Source organism: Leguminivora glycinivorella, chromosome 22, assembly GCF_023078275.1.
Source record: "Leguminivora glycinivorella isolate SPB_JAAS2020 chromosome 22, LegGlyc_1.1, whole genome shotgun sequence".
NCBI classification, from domain to species: domain Eukaryota; kingdom Metazoa; phylum Arthropoda; class Insecta; order Lepidoptera; family Tortricidae; genus Leguminivora; species Leguminivora glycinivorella.
In genome coordinates, this window is record NC_062992.1 from 7,749,154 (window position 1) to 7,776,586 (window position 27,433).

The 27,433-nt window shown below is 39.8% G+C and overlaps 1 protein-coding gene across 2 annotated transcripts; it reads right to left on the reverse strand.

The window, feature by feature from the left end:
* On the reverse strand, positions 1–27,433 carry LOC125237768 (mannose-1-phosphate guanyltransferase alpha-A). 2 transcript variants are annotated; one of them, XM_048144944.1, is made up of 9 exons: positions 27,272–27,433; positions 26,583–26,781; positions 24,515–24,683; positions 21,746–21,957; positions 18,585–18,681; positions 15,902–16,060; positions 14,936–15,056; positions 2,375–2,518; positions 1–1,523 (listed from the first exon to the last, which is right to left on the reverse strand). In XM_048144944.1, exons 1-9 carry the CDS (start codon positions 27,339–27,341, stop codon positions 1,423–1,425), a joined length of 1,272 nt encoding a protein of 423 aa, XP_048000901.1. In that variant the 5' UTR covers positions 27,342–27,433; the 3' UTR covers positions 1–1,422. The 2 variants fall into 2 exon arrangements, with proteins under 2 accessions (XP_048000901.1, XP_048000902.1); XM_048144945.1 differs by having other exon boundaries at positions 27,223–27,326.

Sequence of the window (27,433 nt, forward strand, 5' to 3'; positions counted from 1 at the left end):
TGCGTTCAAAAAGTGTATTTTGTAACTCCATCACACTGTACTTTTTAACTTTTTTATACTCCATAGCTGGTACAGTCACCGTCATAAATATGTGATGATTTCTGTACCTTGTCGCTTTTAATCGTTTGACTATTTCGTATGACATTTCAAACAAGACGTTAATGTATCAACAAGGTATATAAATGGACTTCCGGTTCGAGCGGCATCTTAGTGGTATCGCCTCGTAAATAATTCATTTTTCTTTTATTGTTTAAAGTGTAATATCGATACACTATCGGCCGGTAGTCTACGTGCTCTAAATTTTTTATGTCTGGCTATCAATTTGCAAGTGCTAATTCACCGTACACTGTCTTACTTACCGTACCAAAATCACTAATTAATATTATAGCTCATATCACCTTGACACTGGCAAAATAGTCCCAAAGGACTGAAGCCATTTAATTTAAAAAAAACTAACTAAAGGTATATAAATCATCACTTATTTATGTCGGTGACTGTACATAGTTCACTCTTTGCCCTCCGCATCTTCGTTAAGCCAGAGCTTGACATGACAGAGCAAGGCTGAACTTTCAAACTATTATTTTGAGCCTTAGCGATCATAGGGCGGGTAACAGTTGTTCTAGATGTTTGTCGATACCTTTACGAGTAAATGTTGTTCTAGATTAGTTACGTTCAGCGGTTCCCAAACTCTGCATTCCCACTCGGTCAAAAAAAGGGGTTCCCAAACTTTTAAGCACAATCCCCTGTCATCAAAAATGTACACGCCATTAGGCTAGTTTCCCACTAGTCGAATCAGCTTCATTTAAAGAACTGTCAAAACGATTTCCTAATATGGAATTACTATGAAATACTGAGGAGTGATGTCACGGTCAATTCATTTACTTTATATCTTTCTCTTTGAGTTATTAAATAGAAACAAATGTTTAAACATAACTACTGTCCATATTTTACTTCTAATAATGTGGTGCTTTATTTCGTGCACTGCATAAAATATTTTATTTTAAGTATAGGAAACTAGCCTATTTATTTAGTCAGTTAATGAGTGATGTGTGGAATTGTCTCACGGCACACCTCGGACAATGGACATCAAATATATGAAAGAGGTGCGTTTCTACGCACACAGTCTAAGCTCGTGTATTTGAACGCGTACCATGCTTGTATGAGTGAGATATGACAGGTCGACTGGTTGCGTTTTTGACAGGCGGTAACTGTGAGGTAACCGTCAGGGGGTGGGCGGCACTTTCAGCGGGGAGCGGGAGTGGCCAGGCTGTACGATAGTACTCTTTATTGTACTGTGTTTACGGTCCCGCGCCTTCTTTATAATGTTGCTGCGTCCCCTCAGGGGGGCGCGCCCCACAGTTTGAGAAACCCTGGTTTAGTTGGTAATGTGTGTATTGTACTAACATATATTATACGATGTGTTTAGAGGATGATCTCGTGCTTGAAACTCCTGGTGAGATGCTTGTGGGGCAGCACTATTGTGTTCAGGAGTATAGTCTCTGCTGGTACCACTACGCTGGCTCCTAGAAAAAATTGTGAGTATTAGAAATATTTGTAGGCGCAGTTATACAAACGAACAAAAGATAAGCACCCCCGTGCAAGTAAAAGAGACACGGCTCACCGCTGGGCGAGTAACTATAAACATCGCCGTGTCTCTTTTATTTATGCGGGAGTGATTATCTATAGGAGGAGTGATTATATACTCTGAGTAGGTACTAACATAGTGGGTTAGGGATCGGAAACAATTCAAAAACATGCTCAGCTCCTAGAAAAGTTAACCCTAGAACTAAAATGTGTTTATAATAAAAAAAACGAACTCACTCGATCTTAACAGGAATAAGATCGTTAAATTGGGGGACTAATACCTTATTTGTAAACGGGTATTTTCTGTAAACGGGATCTAACTTGAAATAGTGATAAAGGGGTTGGGTGGGCTACCATGTTGAAAAAGGCCTTGTTCTCTACTTTGTTTTTAATTTATTTTAGGTTTTGTTGAACACTTGCCTATGTTAGAGTTGAGTCGTCTATCTGTGTTGAAGAGATCCTAATTTTCCATAGTCATCTAGAGTAAAGGCCTTTGGAACAGTCAGTCGCAAGTTTTTGGAACACTTACCTAGAATTCTGTGTGGTGACGGGTTAAGAATTTCACCACCCCCTTTCTTCCCGTGGGTGTCGTAGAAGGCGACTATGGGATATGGGTTAAATTGTGGCGCAGGCGAGAGGCTGGCAACCTGTCACTGCAATGTCACAGTTTCGTTTTCTTTCAACCCCTTATTTGCCAAGAGTGGCACTGAAGCTTTAGTAGTTTCATGTGTTCTGTCTACCCCTTTATGGGATACAGGCGTGATTGTATGTATGTATGTATGTATGTTACCTAGAATAGTGATTGAGGGGTTGAGCCTGCCGTCTGCGTTGAATAGAGCTTGGTTCTCCATCTTAGCGAACGGCTTGTTGGGGTCCGGATCAGAGGGAGTCCCTTCTATTCGGGACCACTCGCCCACGCTCGCGTTTTGACCCACTGCGGAAAAAGAATAATATGTTCAATTTCTTTACGACCGGAAGAAAACGGTTGCCACTGCTGCGAGCTTCTGTCCTAATGGAACAGAAAAAAAATTCTAACACAGTCGGGGTGTCAGACACTTATGGTGCGTTGTTCCATCCGCTGCTATTGATACTAACTGTACCTACAAGAAACTAAATCAGATGGTCTACCTAAGGCCTGATTTAGAACTCGCATGCGATTTTAGTTACATTGCGGGATGTTGAGGTTACATACAACTTTGCACAGCCATCAAACACCGCAATGTAACTTGTATGCGAGTACTTTTACAGTCTAAATGGGCTCTAAGAGATGCACCAAATATTCGGTCACTATCCGGTATCCGGCACTTATTTTAATATTCGTCCGAATACCTGATAGTGACGTTCTATCATGCCGGATACCGGATGTGCTATTTTTGATTGAATTATTTTGGGGTACCTAAACAAATTAAACTTAAAAAACAGTTACGGTTATAATCATAGCCCTTTATTATTAAAAAAATAAATACCTAAACATATATTTTGCCCCGAACGACATAATTATAATTATTATAAAACTAGTTTGCACTTAAAACGGACTCAGCTCGAAGTTCACTACGAAACAAGTGAAAACCTGCAGGACCGAATATTCGTCCGCCGGATACCGAATTTTCGATCGATGATTAGGCCGAATATTCGGTATCCGGTATCCGGCCAAACAACTATCCGTTGCATCTCTAGTCTACCTACGTGTTGCCTCTGGGACTCGACTGATCCAATGTGGATCGCGGTAAACCCTCAGTAGTGTACTATAGGCTACTTGCCTCCTAGTCAAATCAGATTCTTTTTAAGAACTGTCACAACGAATTTGAACGACTTGCTAATATGGAATTTATATGAAATCGAATTGAGTGACGTCACAGTCAACTCAGTTAGGTACTTTATACATTTCTACCTGACCTATTAAATAGAAATTGGATTTAAAAATAAGTTCTGTCCAAGTTTTTCTTATAATTAGCTAATGCTTTATTTCGTGCATGGTATAAAATAGTTTTTTAACCGTCGCCTCATATCTCAAGAAGGACGGTTATCAAGTCGTCTGTATGTTTTTTTTTTTGTTTTTTTTTTATTTTTTATGTTTGTTCCTCGATATCTCCGTCGTTACTGGACCGATTTTGAAAATTTTTTTTTGATTGAATGTATATGCATACAGATTGGTCCCATTTTTCTCAGAACCCAGTTCTGATGATGGGATCCTGGAGAAATCGAGGGAACTCCTCAAATCTGAAAGGCATACATATGGTGATTTTTGTGTTTTTAAAGGAACAGCATGCATTTAGGTACGGAACAGTGACATTTGGTGGAGTGGAACTGCTGATGATGGCCAGAACGGAACTCTTCAAATCTGAACGGCACGCTTATAGTGACTTTGGTATTTTTATACGAACAGCATGCACTTTCGTCCAGAACAGTGACATTTGGTGCAGTGGAATTTCTGATGATGGTCAGAACCGAACTCCTCAAATCTGAACGGCACGCTTATAGTGACTTTGGTATTTTTATAAGAACAGCATGCACTTTCGTCCAGAACAGTGACATTTGGTGCAGTGGAACTGCTGATGATGGCCAGAACCAAACTCCTCAAATCTGAACGGCAGGCTTATAGTGACTTTGCCATTTTTATAAGAACAGCATGCACTTACGTCTAGAACAGTGACATTTGGTACAGTGGAACTGCTGATGATAGTCAGAACCAAACTCCTCAAACCTGAACGGCACACTCATAGTGACTTTGGTATTTTTGTAAGAAAAACATGCATTTAAGTTCAGAACAGTGACATTTATTTAGTTAGTTAGTTATTTAGTTAGTTTGATCTCATTATTTATTTTGCTGCTACGACACATTTAATGTTTAATTTAATGTGTTTTTTTATGTCTCTTTTATAACGTGTAAATAACCTTTATGAATAAATGACTTATGACTTATGTTTGTTAAGCATATTGAGTTTTCAAGTCAAAGTTTGTCAAGCTTCGATTTCTTATAATATAATAATAATAATAATAACCCCCAAAGGGATCACCTTGACGTGGTGAGCGGGCTTACGGGTTGGTGGTACTACGAGAGATATGGTCCAACCATCTAGACCGCACCCCAATTAGGGAGATACAAATAAGCTTTCCAATGTCAACTAGGAACCCTTCCCAAACCAAGATCCCAACTTTCCTATCCTTCTTCTTCTTCCTTCCTATTGTCTGTCTGTATTTCTTCAATAGAGTAGTCATGAAGTTACGATCGAGATCTCTACGTCCGGGGCCGCTACCCGAGGGCGATCGTCGGGGCACACCTGGAGCCGTTGCTGGGTGTCACAGCATGCGATCCAACGGCGATGCGGAGTTGAGCAGGCGGGCTCCCATCGAACAATTTGTTACAGCCGGTCATCGAGAGCTGAGCAGGCGGGCCACCGATGTCGAAGCTACAGCCGATTTAAATCAGCAGGCCATGACTGATGTCTCATACCCATCATCACCAAGTTCATCAATCTATAGTTTGTTCCAATCACCCAGCTCATCTCATCACTCTGATAACTACCGTCCCCCACATTCACCTCTATCATCACCATCATCTTTTACGTCTGTAGATGTTGTGCAGGAGGCACGTGCCATTAACCCTGCACCCACTACAAACTCAACACGTACGCGAAAAAGGTGGACCGAAGAAATGAATAGGTTCATTTGGCGTACATATCTAATTACGAGCAGATTAGAAACACTTCAACGTGGATATTTAGAACCCTTGCACAGACAGTTTCAAGCGATGTTTCCTGATATGGGGCCGTCCATAAATTACGTCATTCTAAATTAGGGGGGGGGGTTTGGTCTGCGGATGACGGTAAATGATAGATGGGGGGGGGTGTTTCGAAATTGACGTCATTCTTATTTATTTATTTATAGTTTATTTTTCACGTACAAAAAGATTATTTCTAAAAAGAAATTTCTTCCAGCACACCTAGTAAGTGAGACTGCAAATGTGAGAGGCGGCTAAGGCGCATACAATACTAAAATAACTCATAATAAACATACATAAGTAATGCAACATAGATGTACACAAATACAGTAATAACTACAGATAAAATACTCTAACAATAATATTACATATAATACTAGCTGCCCGCCCCGGCTTCGCCCGTGGTACTTAAATGTATTATACATATAAACCTTCTTTAAGAATCAGTCTATCTATTTAAAAAAACCGCATCAAAATCCGTTGCGTAGTTGTAGTGTAAAAATAATAAAAGATGATTCTATAACCAAGTGTTTTAATCATATAATACCCTATTTTTCTCAAATCTGCAATGTTTTATTTTGTCAAACTGGTAATGACGTCAATTTTGGGAGAAGGGGGGGGGGGTCATATGATATGACGATAGGATGATTATAGGGGGGGGGGGGTCTAAAATCTGAAAAAATCGATGACGTAATTTATGGACAGCCCCTATGGATGTTTCAAGGCAGAGAGTTGGAGATCAGCGTCGAGCTATACTAAGTCACAAATTACTTTCACAAACTACCTTAAATGAAATTCGTTCAGAGGTTGAAGTCCATTTAGCAAATACACCAAGTCTTTTTGGCTCACAAGTACCAGCAGGTAAAACATTCTCACAATCTTTACAGACATCACAAATCCCTAAAAACACAAACACAACAGGAGAGCGAATGACCTGGACGCCTGACGTGAACGAGATGATTATGAAATTTTACTTTGAGGTAACTGAAGCAGAAACCAATATGACAGCTTATAGACAAAAATTACACGAAAAATTTATAGCACACTTCCCCCACCTATCGCATATATCAGAACAGCGAATCGCCGACCAAAGAAGAGTGATTGTCAATAATAAGATGTTAAGTACTGTACAGATAACGGCTATTAAGAACCAAACTCAAACCGAACTAGGAATGGCTAACAACCTTACAATACAGAATCCCCTTGACGAATTAGAGCCAATCACAAATAGTCCTATAGTCAACATTGCTACTCATAATTCCTTTGACGACCTTGATGCTGTACAACAAGATGAGGTAGGAAATCAAATAGATGCGCAAGTCCCAACACAACGTAATTCACCTACACGCAATATTTCTAGGAATAACAAACAATGCATACAACAGAATGTGATGCATATAAATGAAGATGAGATCCGAGCACAGTTTGAACATAATTTAAATATATTCAAAGCTATACACCCTACAGAAAGACCATACATTCCCAAATTAAAACTATCCCGAAAGCTTATGGCAGTAGTAAATTACCTAGATAAACATGTTATTCTGCAATACATTTCACACGAACTAGATTTTAATTCATTTCAGAATATTATTTACACATCTGCATACACAACTGCTGCCTACTTGGGGGTAAAAATGGATAAACCCGCCAGTGCTGGTAAAAAACTAAAACATAATAAACCAAAATGGCAAATAAGGTTAGAGTCTAGAATAAAACACTACAGAGCTGATATAGGTCGCCTTACACAATACATAAGAGGTAATAGAAGTAGAAAGATAGTTACAGCCGTAGAAAGGATAAAAACAACATATCATATGCATGCTACACACGAAAACCCAAATACACTACCAGAACATTTCCTAGACACACTAAAACAAAAATTAAATACAGCTGCCAGTCGACTTAAGAGGTATTTAACATGCACGGAGAGGAAATCACAAAACGGTCTATTTACAAACAACGAGAGTGGATTCTACAGAAAACTGTCAGCGCCAATAGGAGCACAACCAAATCAACCAGGTAACACTCAAATTCCTACTATGGACTCACTCCGCCAATACTGGGCAGACATATGGGAAAGGCCGGTGCAACACAACGAAGATGCAACATGGATCAACAATGAGGACACGAGCAATATACCTACCATACCAATGATGGAATTCGACCACATCCCAATAGACACATTTATGCAGGTAATAAAACGCACTCATAACTGGAAGTCTCCTGGTACTGACAACATACATAACTTCTGGTATAAAAAACTGACTTGCACCCATCCAGTTATTCATAAATACCTCAACGAGTTCATCAAATCTCCGGAAGCAATGCCAGCGTATATCACACAAGGCCGAACGTATATGTTACCTAAAGACAATGACACTGCAAACCCTGCTAAATACCGCCCCATCACATGTCTTCAAACTTTTTATAAAATATTGACCGCTTGCATTAGCGAAACTATATACAATCACCTGTCACAGCACGACATTCTCAAAGAGCAGCAGAAGGGCTGCAGGAAACGCAGCCAAGGCTGTAAAGAGCAATTAATTATAGATTCCGTAGCCATGAAACAAGCAATGAGAAATAAACGAAATATTCACACCATGTACATAGATTACAGGAAGGCTTTCGATTCAGTACCCCACACCTGGTTAGTTTACATTTTACACCGCTACAAAATCCACCCAACTATAATTGACTTCCTCCAAACAGCCATGTCTACTTGGCAGACAACCCTCACGTTGAAGACAGGAGGAAAAACATTACATACTGAACCGGTTAGTATTAGGAGAGGCATCTTTCAAGGAGACGCCCTTAGCCCGTTGTGGTTTTGCATGGCATTAAATCCTCTATCCGAACTTCTCGAGAGATCAGACGCAGGCTTTCAACTTAAACATGACAATACGCACTACAACTTGTCTCACCTTATGTATGTTGATGACATAAAACTTTACGCGAGTAATGTCCCGGGACTGTACCAACTTGCAGACATAACGCAAGAATTTTCCACAGATATAGGTATGCAGTTTGGAGTAGATAAGTGCAAAATACATTCGTTTCATAGAGGACAAATCCAGAATAACACGTACACCCTAAAAACTGGAGAAAGAGTTGACTACATGACAGAACAAGACTCATATAAATATTTAGGTTTCCAACAGTCCAGACAGATACATCAAAAGTATACGAAGCTCGAACTTACCCGAAAATTTAGACACAGACTAAACATACTCCTCAAATCCCACCTCAACTCACGTAACACGATTAAGGCTATAAATACTTTCGCAATTCCGGTTCTAACGTATTCATTCGGTGTCATAAGCTGGTCACAGTCCGATTTAAAGAAACTCCAACGCACAATAAATACAACGTCCACGAAATACAGAAAACACCATCCTAAATCCTGCACGCAAAGACTGACCCTACCGCGACGAGAGGGAGGAAGAGGCTTAATAGATGTTATCAACTTACATAATAAGCAAATTACCACCCTCAGGCAATATTTCCATACCAAAACCGAACAGTCACCGCTACACTCCTACATAGTAAACATTGATGACCGCTATACCCCACTTTTAAAAGAAAAAAATATCCAACGTAATGAACAGATTGTAACTCCACAGCAAAAAACTTTGGAATGGGCCCAGAAAGCGCTACACGGTAGACACCATGCTGACCTTGCTCAATCATATGTAGATAAAGATCAATCAAATACTTGGTTGAAGAGGGGTGAACTCTTTCCAGAAACCGAAGCTTTCATGTTAGCGATACAGGATCAAGTTATAGCCACCCGCAACTACAGGAAACATATAACTAAGGACTTAGACCGACCGACTGACTCATGTCGACATTGTAACAGTGCTCCAGAAACCATCCAACACATAACAGGTGCTTGTAAATCCATAGTACAAACAGACTACAAACACCGTCATGATCAGGTAGCAGCTATAATCCATCAGTATCTAGCCCACAAATACAAATTTATTGAAGTGCGTAAACCATATTATAAATATACTCCATCGACAGTTCACGAAAACCAGCAGTACAAACTGTACTGGGACCGGACTATAATAACAGATAAAACAATTCATTTTAATAGACCGGACATAACATTTTTTTGACAAAGACAATAAGACCATTTACTTAATAGATATAGCTGTTCCAAATACACACAATCTACAATCAACATCCAATGAAAAATTAACTAAATATAAGGACTTGGCAATAGAGCTCAGACGTCAGTGGCATGCAAGTACAGTCCATATAGTACCAATCATAATTTCCACGACTGGAGTAATTCCTAAAACGCTAAACAATAGCCTTAAAACTCTGCAGATCCCCTCTCAATTCATATACACACTACAAAAAGCCACAATCTTGAATACGTGCCGGTTAACTAGGAAATTTTTAACATCATCGACTATAAACGACACCCAATAAAACTTCTAAAATATTTATTGTGCTTGGCCATGGCCCGCATAATAAATTAACAACCCTTGAAAAAGGAGAAATATATAAATATCAATCAAATAATAATAATGAAATACTTTATTGCACTACTACAACGACAACAGCTAAACAAACAAATAAAGAACTTAAATAGTAGGTAACAACAGGCGGTCTTATCGCTAAAGAGCGATCTCTACCAGACAACCTTCAGACAGCGAGATAGTGGATAGAAAAGAGTTAAGGGCAGTGCAAATATAATAAAAAAAAAAAAAATGTAAATACCTAACTCAATATAAACTAAAAGCAAGAAAATAAAAAATAAATATAAGATTATCAATAAAATAAACTACATACAATCGTGAAGCGATAAAAATAAACTACTTAAACCTACACAAACTACATAGATACATATTGAACATCCAAGCAAGAGAGAGTAACGACCAGGTAGCGCAAACAAAAAATGGGAAGAAGACTAAGGAAGAGATAAAAAGTGTTCCTTTAAACGTTTTTTAAAAATCGTCAGTGACTGAGCACGTCTTATATCGATTGGCAAAGCATTCCACATTCTTACTGATTGAAAGGTGAAGGATTTGATGTAAAACTTAGTAGATGACCTAGGAGGAGCAAGAAGAAGATTTTGAGAACACCTAACAGAAGAGAGAAAACTGAACCGCTTTTTAAGGTAATCAGGAGTATTGGGGATGAATAAGGTGCTATAGAGAAGAGAAAGAATATGAGAGTTACGTCGCAAACGGATCGGAAGCCACCTGAGCTGCGACCGGAAGCTGGAGACATGGTCATATTTCCGCAGTCCGAAAATGAAGCGAATGCACACGTTTTGAAGCCGATCGAGCTTGTTTAACTGGTCTTCGGTAAGGTCAAGATAAGAAATGTCGGCATAGTCTAAGATAGGAAGGAGAAGTGATTGAGCCAGCGCAATTTTAGTAGCAAGCGGTAGAAAGTTTCGAAGTCGTCTGAGCGAACCCACAGCGGCAAACATTCTTCGACTAACTTCGGAGAGTTGCGGGCCCCAGGAAAGAGTAGGATCCATAAGTATGCCCAGATTCTTCACTTGAGACGAGAACGGGATCTTGACGCCATCGAATATTATAGGTGGCAGACTCTCAAATTTAACTTTAGCTATATTTTTAGGGCTACCAATAATGATAGCTTGAGTCTTCGAGGGATTAACTTTAATTCCGTGGCTTGAGCTCCAGAGCAGAATGCGTTCTAAGTCGGAGTTTGTGGTAAGGATCGAAGAGGGCAAGTCACCGATTGGGCACTGAGAATAGAGTTGGAGATCGTCGGCATACAAGTGATAAGAGGAGAGAAGATTACGCGAAATAGAATTAATAAAAATGGAAAAGAGAAGGGGTGATAACACGCCACCCTGCGGAACGCCTGCTAGCGTGTTGCACCACGAAGAACGAGTGTCATCAATTTTAACTCGTTGCCGGCGACCTACCAAGTAACTGTGGAACCACTGAATAGCAGAAGGTGATATGTTGAGAGTTCTAAGCACTCCTAACAATACATCGAAGTCTACAGTATTGAAGGCGTTTGTGAAGTCTAGCAATGTCAGAACTGTAAGCTTCCCGTTATCCATTCCGGCTCGGATGTCGTCTGTTATCTTAACTAGAGCAGTAACTGTACTGCAACCACAACGGAAACCAGATTGAAGAGGGTTAAGGAGAGAGTTTTTATTGAAAAATGAAGTAAGCTGATAGTGCACTAGGCGCTCTAAGACTTTGGAAAGAAATGGCAAGATAGAGATAGGCCTAAAGTCAGGGAAGGAAGACGGATTCGGTTTTTTGGGGATAGGAATGATATCTGCGTCTTTCCAAATGTTAGGGAAAGAAGAAGAAGAAATGGAAGAATTGAAGATGCCAGTAATTACAGGGACAAGAAGGTCCAGAAGTGGAATGAACATGTTGCGGCCCACACAGTCGACACCAACGGCATTTGAGGAGATGTAGCGGATATTCTTTTCAACGTCGCTATTTGTAAATTCTGTAAAATAAAAGGGAGAAAAGTTAGGAGTGGGTAAAGAAGACAGAGAATTTAGAGTTTTAGCCTTGTCAGAGCCAGTGAAGACAGCAGAAGAAGAGAAGTGCAAATTTAAAAGATTTATATCTATGCTATTAGGGACTGGAGTACTGCTAGATTTACCAACTCCGTAAGACTTCAGCAGTTTCCAGACTTTAGCAGGTTCCCCCTTTTCCACAGATTGATGAATGTGGTGCCGCTGTGCATCGCGACACACTGTGCTGCAGCGATTGCGTAACGCATGGTATTTGGACTTGTTCTTGTCTGTGGGTTTCAACTTAAACTTACTCTTTGCCGCATTCTTCTTGGCAATCAAGGCTCTAATCTCACCAGTCAGCCAAGGAGCTGGTAGATGTTTAATTTTGATTGGTCGAATAGGAGCATGGACATCGTACAGTTTAACTAGGAGGGAATTAAAAATCGCTACTTTCTCATCAACGGAGCCAGCGTCAGCAACCACGCTCCAATCAATTTTACAGGCATCATTACGAAGCTTATCGATGTCTAGCCTACTGAAATTGCGCTGAAAAACAATTTTAGGTTTAGATTTAGGAGGACGAATTTTGTAAGAAAGGAAAAGTAAGTCGTGATAAGAAAAGGCTTCAGCAGAGTGTTGGCTGTATTTAGCAACATGAGAAGGAGATGAGACGAGGGTAAGATCAAGAAGCGAAGGAGTGCAGTTTGGAAAGTAGTGTGTCGCATTGGACGGTAGGATTACAAGATTACAAGCTTCCACGAGAGATTTTAATGATTTAGAACGGAAATCGTTTTTTAAAAGGCATGTATTGAAATCTCCCATGATAACATGATGCTCATAAGGAGGTATTAGGTCTTCGAGAATCTTTTCAAAGGAAGAGAAGTAGTCGATGTTGAGAGAGGGTGAGTAAAAAACTCCAACGAGAACTTTTTTGTGTGAAATGTTTAACTCTATGAAAAGGTGTTCCGCAACATTTGGGCAGTAGGTTGAAGCAGTGATGATGGTATAAGGAATATGAGATCGAAGGTAGATAGCCACACCACCACCACTCTTACCGATGCGGTCATTTCGAATTAAATGAAAACCAGGCAAAGAATAGGAGGTCGAAGGCAAACAAGGTTTGAACCATGTTTCCGAGACAAGTATAGCGTGAATTCCAGAAAGATCAAACGTGGATAGGAAGTCGTTGTAATGAGCGGGAATACTTTGCGCGTTTATGTGTATAATGTTTAGATTTTTAGGAACATCTGCTAATTGGCCATCCAGAACTTCACGGAGAGGGGGTGGCAAACTATAGAAACTACTATTATCAGTCGAAAAAGATGTATAGTGGTCAGAAGATAGATCGCTTTCGCTTACTGATGTCATCAAATATAAAATAAAGAAAACAATAATAAATATAAGTATACCTATATATAATAAATATGTAACTGTAAAATATATTATTGAAACAAAAAAAAGATAAACTATTATTGGCACTAACCAGAAGGGTTACGCCAACCTCGCTAATCTCGCTATCCACCAGCAGTTCATACAATAAGTCTTAAAAAATAAACAAACTAACAATAGAAAAAAAAAAAAGAGAGACATTACTTACAACTAAAACAGGATTAAGTCATAAGGCACTTAAGTCCACGCAAGAATCATTAAGAAAACGTGAAACGGAACGCGACATGAAAACGGAGACTTAAAAAAAAAAAAAAGAAAAAAAAGAAATGACAGCTGTCAATGTCACAACAGTCAGAATAGTACGGTAATGTCAGAAACAAAATAGAGTTTATTTTGTGATATCATGAATTTACAACCAACCTACGTTAGAAAATAAGATAGCTAACAATGAAAGCAAAGTGGGTAGAAAGAGTAAGATTGTTATCCTACCGAATCAAGTGATATAAACCTGTTATCAGAACCCCGGATATCAAAACAAACTCCATACCAATGAAATATACACTAAATACGTGGTTTTTGATTCCTCTTGGGCCTGCCTGCAGGTGGTTGGACTGTCGCAGTGCCTGTAACAGTAGAAGTTCCCTGATCACGGTCCGATGTCGCCGCTGGGAACTGCTCCACGTCCGCCACAGTAGTAACGCAGCATCGCTTTCCCGCATCGTCAAGAACATACACGCTGCCGTCGCGGGTCCAGCATCTCCGTATACCCAATCGTTCACGGGCAGCCATGAAGACAGCATGACGCGGCGCTGTGAGAAATTCTGATAATGTAACTCCGGACCCCTTGAAGCACTTCTTGCTGAACCAGACAGCGTTTCGCACAGAAACGTCAGCGAATTTCAATAGTATGCACCTAGACTTATTGTTGTGCGGCCTGCCAACTCGATGACACCGGCTTACATCATTCACCGAGAGCTTGCACTCTAGATGCCTATTCAGCCGCTCCACTGTGCTCGCCAGAGAATCGTCCTCGGCTTCAGGCACGCCATGCAGCAGCAGCATTTTCCGCCTTGAGCGCATCTCTTGCTGATCTTGTTGCTGTCCTAAGACATGTACTTGCTTCTGCAGAGCCGCCAAAGAGTCCAAGACAAACTCTCTGAAAGCAGCGAAGTCAGCTGACACTGAAGCAACGGTGGGACTGGAAGGGTCAGCTTTATCCATTCTTTCCTGGAACGCTGCCATCTGCTTTGTGAACTTTTCAGACATCTGTGCAATTGATTGTGTAACGGTCTCCATTGTGACAGTTTGAGGTTATACAATGTTGAAGTTATTTGAATTTGTAATGCTTTTGAAAGGAAACAGTGAAAAACTGCTGGTAGGTGAGATATATTACTTTTGCATTAATATACAACTAAAATTTTATATAAATAGTAACTTTAAATAATAAAAACGAAATAACTGCACAGAGGTGTTGTTTATGCTTTTTCTGCACCTACCCGAAAAATATAATCGGATTCATGAGGAATTGAGGAAACTCCTCAAACCTTAACGTTATACGTATATTCATTTGTGTTGCCATCTAATAATTAAAGCATTAAAAGCAGTTTTAAAAAATACTTACACATTTCTACATAATCCAACATTCACAAGTAGCTTTCACCAGAACCCGAAAGGCGACGGTTTTTTTTTCTTAAAAATTATTGACTGTAGAGTCTTCCCTATTATCAGATTTAAATATGTAAGTAACTAAGAGTGAGTAAACTTACCGACAGAGTACATGACGAGCGAATGTTCGCTAATGGTGGCGTTGTTCAGTATAATGGACTCCTTGATCCGAACACCCGCTTTTATTGTGACTCCAGCTCCGATGGACACGTTAGGACCGATCTGAAAAACAATAGGTTTTAGAAGCTTTCGGATGCAGGATGGAGAATATGGGCCAAATTGTCAAAACTGAGGTTCAAAAGTTTTAAGCCTGTGTCAATAGATCAGGGATGTTGCGGATATTCGCATCCGCATCCGCACGCGCGGAACTTCCGCATCATTTTCAAAATCCGCATCCGCATCCGCCTCCGCAAAGATCAATACGGAGCATTCGCATGATGCGGATGTTGAACAGGTCGGTACAGGAACGACTTAGACGCGGCCCACGTGCACGGTAAATTCACCATTGACCAATACGAGTCTCGTTACACGTCTGTGATTCGTGGATCGCGGGTTGCGCCTATTGCAAAGTTGCAAACATCAACATGAATCGACAAGTTTGTGTCGTTTTGATTTTAGTCTCCTAGTGTGATTGTAGGGCGAAATATGTGAAATTGTAAGTGTTATCAAATTATATATTAACGTAGTGATTCTGGACATTTCTCGTGAGTGTTCTGAGACTTAATTTCATTAGTGAATTAAAACTATGGCGCCGCTGAGTAAAAGTGCTATTTGGACATTTTTTAAACCAGACGAGCATGATCGCGAAAAAGCCCAGTGCAAAATATGTCAAAAAACGTATTCTCGTAAAGGCCATACAACCACAATCCTCACATTCGCATCCGCATCCGCATCTGCAGATGTGGGTCTTGAAAAATCCGCATCTGCATCCGCATCCGCGGATGTCAAAAAATCTGCCTCCGCAACATCCCTGCAATAGATGGCAGTCTACGCACTGTGATTACACATTTTACTTTGACAGTAACTCTCTATAATACTTGATCCTCCTTGGTGAGAGTATGTATTACCACAGCAGAGTCGTCGACGCAGGCAGTGGGGTGCACGAACACATCAGGCAGTATGTTGTTGTTGTGTGTGTCGCTCTGTGTCCTGTGCAGCTCTAGGTAGTGACGGTTTGCGTATATGGCGGAGCCGGGGGTTTTTACTTGGGACCACCAGTTTGTTATCTGCAAAAAAAAACATAAATAAATGTTCACCAGTGGGCTTGATCGCTTTTTCTTTAGTGTATGGTATCTATTTCAGTTTATAAATAAATGTTATTAAATAAATAAAATAAAAAAAGCTTTGTTCCACGCATACTTAAAACACGAATAAAAATAAAAATTCGCGATAAAAAACCGGCCAAGAGCGTGTCGGGCCACGCTCAGTGTAGGGTTCCGTAGTTTTCCGTATTTTTCTCAAAAACTACTGAACCTATCAAGTTCAAAACAATTTTCCTAGAAAGTCTTTATAAAGTTCTACTTTTGTGATTTTTTTCATATTTTTTGAACATATGGTTCAAAAGTTAGAGGGGGGGGACGCACTTTTTTTTCCTTTAGGAGCGATTATTTCCGAAAATATTAATATTATCAAAAAACGATCTTAGTAAACCCTTATTCATTTTTAAATACCTATCCAACAATATATCACACGTTGGGGTTCGAATGAAAAAAAAAATCAGCCCCCACTTTACATGTATGGGGGGTACCCTAATAAAACATTTTTTCCCATTTTTTATTTTTGCACTTTGTCGGCGTGATTGATATACATATTGGTACCAAATTTCAGCTTTCTAGTGCTAACGGTTACTGAGATTATCCGCGGACGGACGGACGGACGGACGGACGGACGGACGGACGGACGGACGGACGGACGGACGGACAGACAGACATGGCGAAACTATAAGGGTTCCTAGTTGACTACGGAACCCTAAAAAATATAAAATAAAATAAGCTTAAAATAAATATGTGGGCCCCTTTCGGGTAAAAGCCTCCCTCCCCCAAGGAATAGGCTAGTTTCCTACACTTAAAACAAAATATTTTATGCAGTGCACTAAATAAAGCACCACATAATTAGAATAAAAATATGGACAGTAGTTATTTTTAAACATAATTTCTATTTAATAAGTCAAAGAGAAAGTTATAAAGTTCTCCTCAGTATTTCATAGTAATTCCATATTAGCAAATCGTTTTGATAGTTCTTAAAAAGAAGCTGATTTGACTAGTAGGAAACTAGCCTATTCCACTCCTAGCTGTTCATTTTGGTCCTGCCGTTGCCACTAATTCGTCCGACCATCTCCAAAGTGGACGGCCTCTGCCTCTGATGGAGCCCATAAATGTTATTAGTTAAACATAAATAAATAAGTGTATACAACTCCTGAAAGGAAATAACATAGTAACCAAAAAAGGACTACATATTAGTATCTTTCAACAAAAAAATAAATAAATACTATCTATAATTCGCACAGGATAGGAGCGAATGGCGGAATATTGTGTCGGAGGCCAAGATCCACTTCGGGTCGCTGAGCCATCGCAGTCAGTCAGTCTATAATTGGGTAGGTAAAGTTTTTTGAAGATAGGCAAATAATATATTTTTCTGATAGAATACGTTATAACGATCACGGAAAGGTGGCTCTTTTATTTTTATTTCGTGTAGACGTGTAATTTATTTAATATCCTTGTTTAAGTGTCCGAAATGACGTTTGTGAAATGTAGCAGTTGAGGTGACAATGCCTTTGCGCGTGCTGAATGTACGAAATTAGAAAAAAAAACGATGTCAACTGTCAGTGTCATTTACCTGTCATTGGTGTATTCAGAAAAATATATTGTTTACCTATTTAAAAAAAAACTTTATCTATCCAATGAGGAGGCACACTCAAAGGTTATCACAGATGGCGCCACCCTATTAGTCCATACGTGAGAGCGAGAAGATAATATGTTTTTTCTCTCTCTCACATATGAATGACAGTGACATGCCTAGACACTTGCACAGGCGCCGCCTGGCGGGATAAAATGTCAGTGTGCCTCCTCATTGTAATAGATTCTCAATAGATGCCTATAAGTTATGGACAGTCAGTGACGTCAATTGTTAATGGACGTAAACATAAAATATGAGGGTTATTAAAATTCTACGGTCAAAGTCAGATATTTTTTCAGTATTTTATGACTTTTACACCGTAACATAACGCTTTAGAATACGGGCGTTCAAACGTATATGCCTATATTAAAAATATAGATAAACATACTTAGTTTTCGATTTATTTTCCTGGTAGATATAAACAGTGGACCAATGTAAAATAGATTTATGTATAAGTGCTATTTATATGATTATTTGGAAATAATGTAAAAGCCCTAGTTTTTTAGCTACCAAAGGACACATAATTAAATTTAAACAACATTAGACACCATAGCGATTTAAGGATGTGCAATTTAAATGACTTTAGTAAAAAGGCGAGGCCGAGTTGATAGAGAATGGCCTCTACTCTATCCGCCCAACGATATTTAGGGTGGCGAACAGGACGGCGTCCAGTTGGACGACCCAAATATGCCCTCTTGATTGCTTTTAGTACCGTTTGGTAGCCGACATTTCGTAACTGACTACAAACCGGGAACCTTGATTACGTAACGGTACTAAACCCTTGGTTGCCCAATCTTCATCCATCCTAACGAGATGGCTAAGCCAAAAATATTGACTTTTGTAAATTGTAATTACCTGCATAGCATAAAGCGTGTTAGTGCCAGCCAGGGGTGCCAACACATCCTGCTCCCAAGACATATATCCAGGGTTGGGGGTACTCTGATTATTGCCACTGGAATAGAATAAGGAGCTTATTAAATCGTTTATGATAAGCGTGGTGAGGGTTCACTATTATCTTGCAGAAACTTTTTTCGCATATGTATGATTCGTATAATAATTCTTGGTAGAAGTCACATTTGGCAGAAACACCTAACGCAGAATAATTAATCATTTCGCAGATAATACCGAATCGTATGTTGGCATAATGTTGATGAGCATGCATCTTTGTCTTCTAGAGGAATGGCACTTTCGCAGATAATATTTTTGCATAATATTTAGGCGGCATAAAATTATCCTTCTCCTTTTTGATAGCGAATCGGTTGTATCAGGGTGCAAGATACCTAACACTCCTCCTCGCTTTGCTCGTCGTCGTACCTAACGGTGGCTCTGTGACTGTATTTCCTTTTTGTTAGCGTGTCATAATTCTGCTCTTGTAATAATACTATTAGAGCTCTACGATTATTATGGTACATAAAATTATGCTAAATCAAATTCGACCAAAGTAATGTTCTGCAAACCAATATTCTACCAAATGTGTGGTATGCGTGGTAGTAATAATGCCAACTAAGTTTTCTGCAAAATTACTATTCGACCGAAAGTGCTACTGCGAAACATGTTATACGAAGTGTGTTTCTGACCAAAATTATTCTGCCAGATGAGGGTAACCCGCGTGGTGATCGTATTAGCATCACCATGTCTGTCCCGTTTTAACAATGAGTAAGTGACGTATGACTCCATAGGTAAAACAAGCCGACCACGCTAACACCGCAGCTGCGGTGAAAGTAAAGAGAAACGTTTGTAGAAAATTATCAGGGTTTAACCACGCCATAGAGGAATAAGTCATATTCCGTAATCCAACATATTCCGTTTAGACAAAGTCCTACAGTTAAATCTATTTTTTCGGTTCCCGAGATACAGGCTGCGCCTAGTTTGGGGCCGACGGATATAACCTTAATGGCAAAAACGTAATTAAAAAAAAGAAAAAAAAAAAAGAAAATAAGGGAAGAGTTGTAACTCCATACATCATGTTATTTGTACAGGCATAGTTAAGTGACATCTAGCGACAATCACGCGTCAATCACGCGTCAAATAGTGTAAATTATCAGTACTGCTACTTGTCAAATGATGTCGCGACGATTGAAAAGTCTAATGCTCACTAATTTTTAGCTAATATTACAATAGTATTAATCAGTATTCTGTTTTCAATTCCTTCTGCTTGTAATACAAGTTGTAGACTGTTCTAATATTTTTGGCAGACAAGACACTGTGACACCTAGTATCGAGTAGTGGTACTGATAATTCACGCTATTTGACGCGTGATTGTCGCTAGATGTCACTTAACTATGCCTATACAAATAACTCGCATTTAATGATGTATGGAGTTACAAAATTACAACTCTTCCCTTACTTATGAACCACGCTAAGTTTTCATGCCAATTGGACCCACCCGCCAAGTGATTAAAGTCATTGTCAATTGAAATCAAAAGGTATTCACACAGTTTCAGTTGTCGATACCGACAACAATACATACATACAACATACATACAATCACGCCTGTATCCCATAAAGGGGTAGGCAGAACACATGAAACTAACTAAAGCTTCAGTGCCACTCTTGGCAAATAAGGGGTTGAAAGAAAACGAAAACTGTGGCATTGCAGTGACAGGTTGCCAGCCTCTCGCCTACGCCACAATTTAACCCATATCCCACAGTCGCCTTCTACGACACCCACGGGAAGAAAGGGGGTGGTGAAATTCTTAACCCGTCACCACACAGGCTACCCGACAATAATTTACGTATTAATAATAGATTGAAAAATGGCACTACATACTACATATGTGCCAAGTTTGTGTAAAATAGCAAGCTCAGAATCTACTGTTTTGCGGCTAATCCATACTAGTATTATAAATGGGAAAGTGTATGTGTCTGTTTGTTTGTCCGTCTTTCACGGCAAAACGGAGTGATGAATCGACGTGATTTTTTAAGTGGAGATAGTTGAAGGGATGGAGAGTGACATAGGCTATCTTTTGTCTCTTTCTAACGCGAGCGAAGCAGCGGGCTAAAGCTAGTTAACCTATGTTTCTTTTGTGTCTTCTGAATCATCTGTGGGTAGTTGTACAATTTAATCTAAACGAATAGTGGTAAAAACTTTTAAAAAACTTAGAAGCGCTGATGGCCTAGCGGTAAGAGCGTGCGACTTTCGACCCAGAGGTCGCGGGTTCGAACCCCGGCTCGTACCAATGAATATTTCGGAACTTATGTGCGAAATGTCATTTGATATTTGCCAGTCGCTTTTCGGTGAAGGAAAACATCGTGAGGAAACCGGACTGATTCCAATAAGACCTAGACCCTTCGGGTTGGAATAGGTCAGATGGCAGTCGCTTTCGTAAAACTAGTGCCTACGCCAAATCTTAAAATTAGTTGTCAGAGCGGACCCCAGGCTCCCATGAGCCGTGGCAAATGGGGATAACGCTAGGAGGATGATGAGTGGTTGAAATCTTAAAAGGAACGACACAGCAACGCGTTTATTTTCTTCTTTCTTCAAAGATGAATCAAATCTTTATTTTATATCTTATATCTTTAAACGGGCAATTCTTGTATATTTATTTATTTATTTATACTGACGATCTCGGAAATTAACCGCTCTAACGATTTCGCAGAAATTTGTTATGTGGGGGTTTTTGGGGATGAAAAATCGGTCTAACTTATCCTTAGGTCCCGGAAAACGCGAATTTTCGAGTTTTCATGCGTTTTTCTTCGCGCGCCATCTCGTGTGCAGTAGTTGTACTGTTAAGACAGAATTCTTTCGGTCGATGTAAGTACTATTTATTGCAAACACTAGATGGCGACACAGGTCAAGGCTAAAACGAATAGAAAAATACACTATTTGAGTTTTTGTGGCGAAATGCGCGCCATCTCGTGTGGAGTAGTTGTGTTGTTAAGGCTGAGAATTCTTTCGCTCGATGTAGGTACTATTCATTTTTGAACTAGATGGCGACACATGTCAAGGATACGAACAGAACCGAGCGAAGCTCGGTTGCCCAGATATTTTTATATTTATTCTAAATAATACTAACCTGTAATAATCAGCCTCTTTCCTCTCCAAAGCCTTCGCCATAGTCTGGAACACCCTCGGCGCGCACACGTAAACGCCGCAATTTATCAGCGCCGAAACGTAAGAGGCCGGCTTTTCAACGTAGTGAGTGACCGCTTTCGTACTGGACTCTCGCACCATGCAACCGTAGTGGATGGATTGCTGGCGGGTCGCTTCTGTGCCCATGATTGTGACCTTGAATTAAAAAAAAATTATATCACTGGTCAAACAAGTTTATCACTAGAAAAACTCGCAAAATTAGAATTTCGACGACGACGGAAACAAATATCTGTGCTCATCACACAAATAAATAAATAAATATTGGGGACACCTTACACAGATCAACTTAGCCCCAAACTAAGCAAAGCTTGTACTATGGGTGCTAAGCGACGATATACATACTTAAATAGATAAATACATACTTATATACATAGAAAACATCCATGACTCAGGAACAAATATCAGTGCTCATCATCGCTCATTCGAACCCAGGACCGCGGCTTAGCAGGCAGGGTCACTACCGACTGAGCCAGACCGGTCGTCAAATAAATGCCCTTACCGGGATTCGAACCCAGGACCGCGGCTTAGCAGGCAGGGTCACTACCGACTGAGCCAGACCGGTCGTCAAATAAATGCCCTTACCGGGATTCGAACCCGGGACCGCGGCATAGCAGGCAGGGTCACTACGCGCTAGGCCAGACCGGTCGTCACATATGATTAGTTTTGGTAGGTTATATGACCTCAATTAAGTTCGGCCGTCTAAAACTTCGTCTGAAAACAATTATTATCACCAAAATACCGAAGAAACTTAAAAAATGTCCTATGAGGAAAGATTGGAGTTCCTAAAGCTTACAAGCCTGAAGGAGCGTAGAGAGCGCGGAGACCTGATCGAGACATACAAAATACTAACCCAACATTATGACCTCAAAGATTTTCATAAAATGCTAGAACGTAATAACAACACCCGTCTGAGAGGTCATCAGTATAAACTGGTCTCTCGCAGGTCATACAACAATCCTCATAGACATTTCTTTAGTAATAGAGTGGTAAAAGCTTGGAATCAGCTCCCGGAGGATGTAATATCGGCCCAAAGTGTAAACGAATTCAAGAATAAGTTAGACAAGCACAGTGCTAATTCCACATAACACCTGAAACCTCTACCGACAACTGGATACAGGCTTTATCAGTTACTACAACTGCCTGCCTGCTTTACAAATAATAATAATAATTATTCTACTATGAGTCAGTTTTCAGGACAAAGAATGTTTGAAACAGATTGGTTACAACAACATATGTAATTTTGCGTTGTAGGTATTCAACAAACGTTAGACTTATATTGACCGGGATATAGACCGTGATTACCTTTTTGATTTTTGTCGATATTTCGACGCAGTTGCATGCATCATGATCACGGCAAACTGACGAAGGCGGGTGGATGTTAAAGTTGTATAGACAGCGCGCGATCTACCCTCCTTCGCGCGCGTCGGCTGCGTTCACTTTCAGCGTTACCACTGGTCGCGTTCACACTCGATGGTCTGTCCAAACACACTACACTCACAGTGTCACTACGTAAAACGGTCTATATCCCGGTCAATATAAGTCTAATGAAAATAACCGTGAATCATTCAAAACTCTTATTCAACAAACGTACCTGAAAATATTGGAGATTTCCTAGGTTTGCAATCTTTCAAGGTTTAGGTACTTAGTATAGGTATAGTATGTAGTGTGTCTACTTATATGTAGTGTACAGATCCTTTCTAATCAATTTTTTTTAATAGCCCGTTTATGTGTCCCACTCTCCCCGACTCCCCGTCCTAATCAATATGTGTGAAAAAACAAGATGACACTACATTATCACAGACTTACCAGTGAGTTTTTTTTTTTTTTATAAGTCTTACAGCTATCTTTACAGTTTCCCAATGTGATAGTGTATACAGGTTATTTACATTACAAACTAAACTTATTCTACTATGTACTACAATTAAATAAACCTCTAGTTAGGCCTCTCCATATGGAATTCCCAGAGCTGATTAAGTGGGAAGTCAGCACACACATCTCCATGCAGCAGGAAGAATGCTGTCGGGTTCCCCGCTTGGAAGTGGTATAATCCTCCACCGGTGCCCAGCGGCACAGTACAATAAAGAATACTAAGCGTACAGTATGGCCACTCAAGCTCCCCGCTGAAAGTGGCGCCCACTCGCCCTCGGTTACCTCACAGTTACCGCCTGTCAACAACGCGACCAGTGGATCTGTCTCACTCCTCACTCATACAAGCATGGTACGCGTTCAACTACACTAGCTTAGACTGTGTGCGTAGGAACGCGCCTCTTTCATATATTTGATCGCCATTGTCCAAGGTGTGACTCACCAGTGAGTTAGGCCTCTGGCCTCTCCATATGGAATTCCCTGAGCTGTTTAAGCGGGAAGTCAGCACACACTCTCCATTCAGCAGGAAGAATGCTGCCGGGTTCCCCGCTCGGAAGTGGAATAATCCTCCACCGGTGCCCAGCGGCACAGTACAATAAAGAATACTAGCGTACAGTATGGCCACTCAAGCTCCCCGCTGAAAGTGCCGCCCACTCGCCCTCGGTTACCTCACAGTTACCGCCTGTCAACAACGCGACCAGTCGATCTGTCTTACTCCTCACTCATACAAGCATGGTACGCATTCGCCTACACGAGCTTAGACTGTGTGCGTAGGAACGCGGCCTCTTTCATATATTTGATTGCCATTGTTCGAGATGTGACTCACCAGTGAGTTAGGCCTCTCCATATGGAATTCCCAGAGCTGTTTAAGCGGGAAGTCAGCACACACATCCCCATTCAGCAGGAAGAATGCTGCTGGGTTCCCTGCTCGGATCTGGTCTCGGAAATGGTAGAGCCCTCCTCCGGTGCCTAGCGGGGTAAATTCTTGCAGGTATCTGAAAGAAAATACAGGATGTGCTATAGAATATTGCATAAATTTGCAAGTATACAGTTTTATCATTATATTTTCATGTTTCATGATGGTCCTGCCAGGCAAGTATGGTCGCGCGATAAATGATAAAACATCAGGCTGTCTCTATTGCACTATTTGTAAGTTCAATAGGGACGGCCTGATGTTTTATCATTTATCGCGCGACCATGTTTGCCAGCCTGGGTTCAGGTTTCATCCTAGTGAGGGCATTTATTTGTGTGATGAGCACAGATATTTGTTCCTGAGCCATGGTTGTCTTCTATGAATTTAAGAATTTACTATACATATTATTTGTATTGTTGTCCGGGTACCTACAAGTCCTATAACACAAGCCTTCATGAACAATTACTGTAGGGTTTAGTCAATCTGTATAAAAATGATCCATAAAATTTATTTCTTAATTTTTTTATTTATCATAAGAAATAGTTTTGACAAAAATAATAGGTATCCTAGGTTTCTAATGTCAAACATAATTTAGTAAATGGGCTAATTCATGTTTTTGTTAAATAAATCTTATGAAAATAACAATTGGAGATATTATAGCCTAATTCTCTTGCCGACTTCCTACTGTTAATTTGTTATGTCAAACATTTTAGTTCTTAATAACATAACCACATAAATAAAATTTTGAAAAAACCCCCGACCGCGACATAGTAGACCGATTTTCATGAAACATAGCTAAGAACACTCCCGACTGACTCAGCTTTCAGACAAAAAAAACTAAATCTAAAGTGGTTTATCCGTTCGGGAGCTACGATGCCACAGACAGACACACACACAGACAGACAGACAGACAGACAGACAGACAGACAGACAGACAGACAGACAAACAAACAGACAGACAGACAGACAGACAGACAGACAGACAGACAGACAGGCAGGCAGGCAGGCAGACAGACAGACAGACAGACAGACAGACAGACAGACAGACACACAGACAGACACGTCAAACTTATAACACCCCGTCGTTTTTGCGTCGGGGGTTAAAAACCGATGAAGATTATGATGATAGTCTAATCATTCATTATAATCCATACTAATATTATGAATGGGTAAGTGTGTATGTCTGTTTGTTTGTCCGTCTTTCACGGCAAAACGGAGCGACGAATTGACGTGATTTAAAAAGTGGAGATAGTTGAAGGGATGGAGAGTGACATAGGCTACTTTTAGTCATTTTCCAACCCCCCACTTCCCTAAAATGGAGGGTGGGAGTTTGTATGGAGTATTCCGCAATTTGAGTGAAGCCCCGGGCAAAAGCTAGTTCATTATAATTTGTTCTTTCATTGTAAAATGTATTGTTATGGTACAATAAAGAATGTTTACATACTTAAAGACACTACATCTTTGACACAGGTGTGAAAAATTTAGTTGAATAACAACTATTTTCATTGTTATAATTTCTCGTTTTCATTGTTATAGGTACTTTATAAGCTAACAGACGTGTTGAATGATTCACAGTTAGTTTCACTACGTATTTTGACCGAGATACAGACTGTGATTACTGTTTTTAGCCAAGTTTCCGATATGTCTAATTTTCCGTTTCAAATACTAAGCCCCGACAGTACTTGATACTTAACAAAAGTAAGCCCTTTGTCTTTTGTTATCCAATTAGGACCATGTCAAATGGCCATGCATAGGTGCAAACTGCATACAACTATTAATAATGATATCATGCTGGGGTCTAAATACTATTTAATATACTGTATGGGGTCTAATTAATAATTATTTTGTAAACAACTACATTTTTTTGTAAATCTTATTGTAAACGTTTAATGACCATCTCAAGTGTTGTTGGCCCTTTGTAGTTGAAATGGAGCATTGGTAAAAGACCTTAAAGAAACCAGCATTTTTATTGAATACTAACCTAATAGCAACGGAATACTCTCTATGCATGTCTCCAACAAACTGAGCCATGTTCGCAGCAGTGTACGACCCAATGATGAGGATCTCTCGGACTTGAGGAAGCTTGACGCATGCAGCGATGTGGTGCTGAATCAATGGTATGCCGGCTATAGGGAAGAGAGGCTTTGGTGTGTCTAGAGACAGCGGCCTGAAGCGGGTACCTGAAATAAAAATATTTGCTTTAGAATTCTTATTGGTAACATATTACGAAAATACTTAGAACTCAGAGGACAATGGGGACTCAAAACACAGAAAATAAATTATACTTTTAGGTAATGTTTGTATTGCTTAATTTCATATTGACATTATATGATTCTACTAGCATGATACTTTAAGGAAAATACTTCTACACAATATATTGCATTTTGACAATGTAATGTTGATACTCAAGTGTTCTCTTTTTACAAATAATCAAAAGAACAAATTGTTTCATGCAAATACATGTACAGTTAAAGATTCCACTATGACAATTTATAGAAGCAAAAGATTACAAATTTCAGTATCATTGCTCGTTGATTTCACACTTATACCATGTTCTGTATTAAATGTGTGACTACATTTATGATAACTGTTAAATATCATGCTAAATAATACAACCTCACCCTTATCACATACAATATAACCGGTGACAAACTGATAAACCATTTATACCTTTCTGAGGTCCCCCTATAAGTATTACAGCTTTTAACATCGTTGAATTATCATACAGCGGCTTATCCATTGTGGTTTCAAGATTAATTAATGTAAGCAGGAATTTTTATTGCAGTTTTTAGTATTTTTTCAATGTTTACAATACACACGTCACATAAAAAA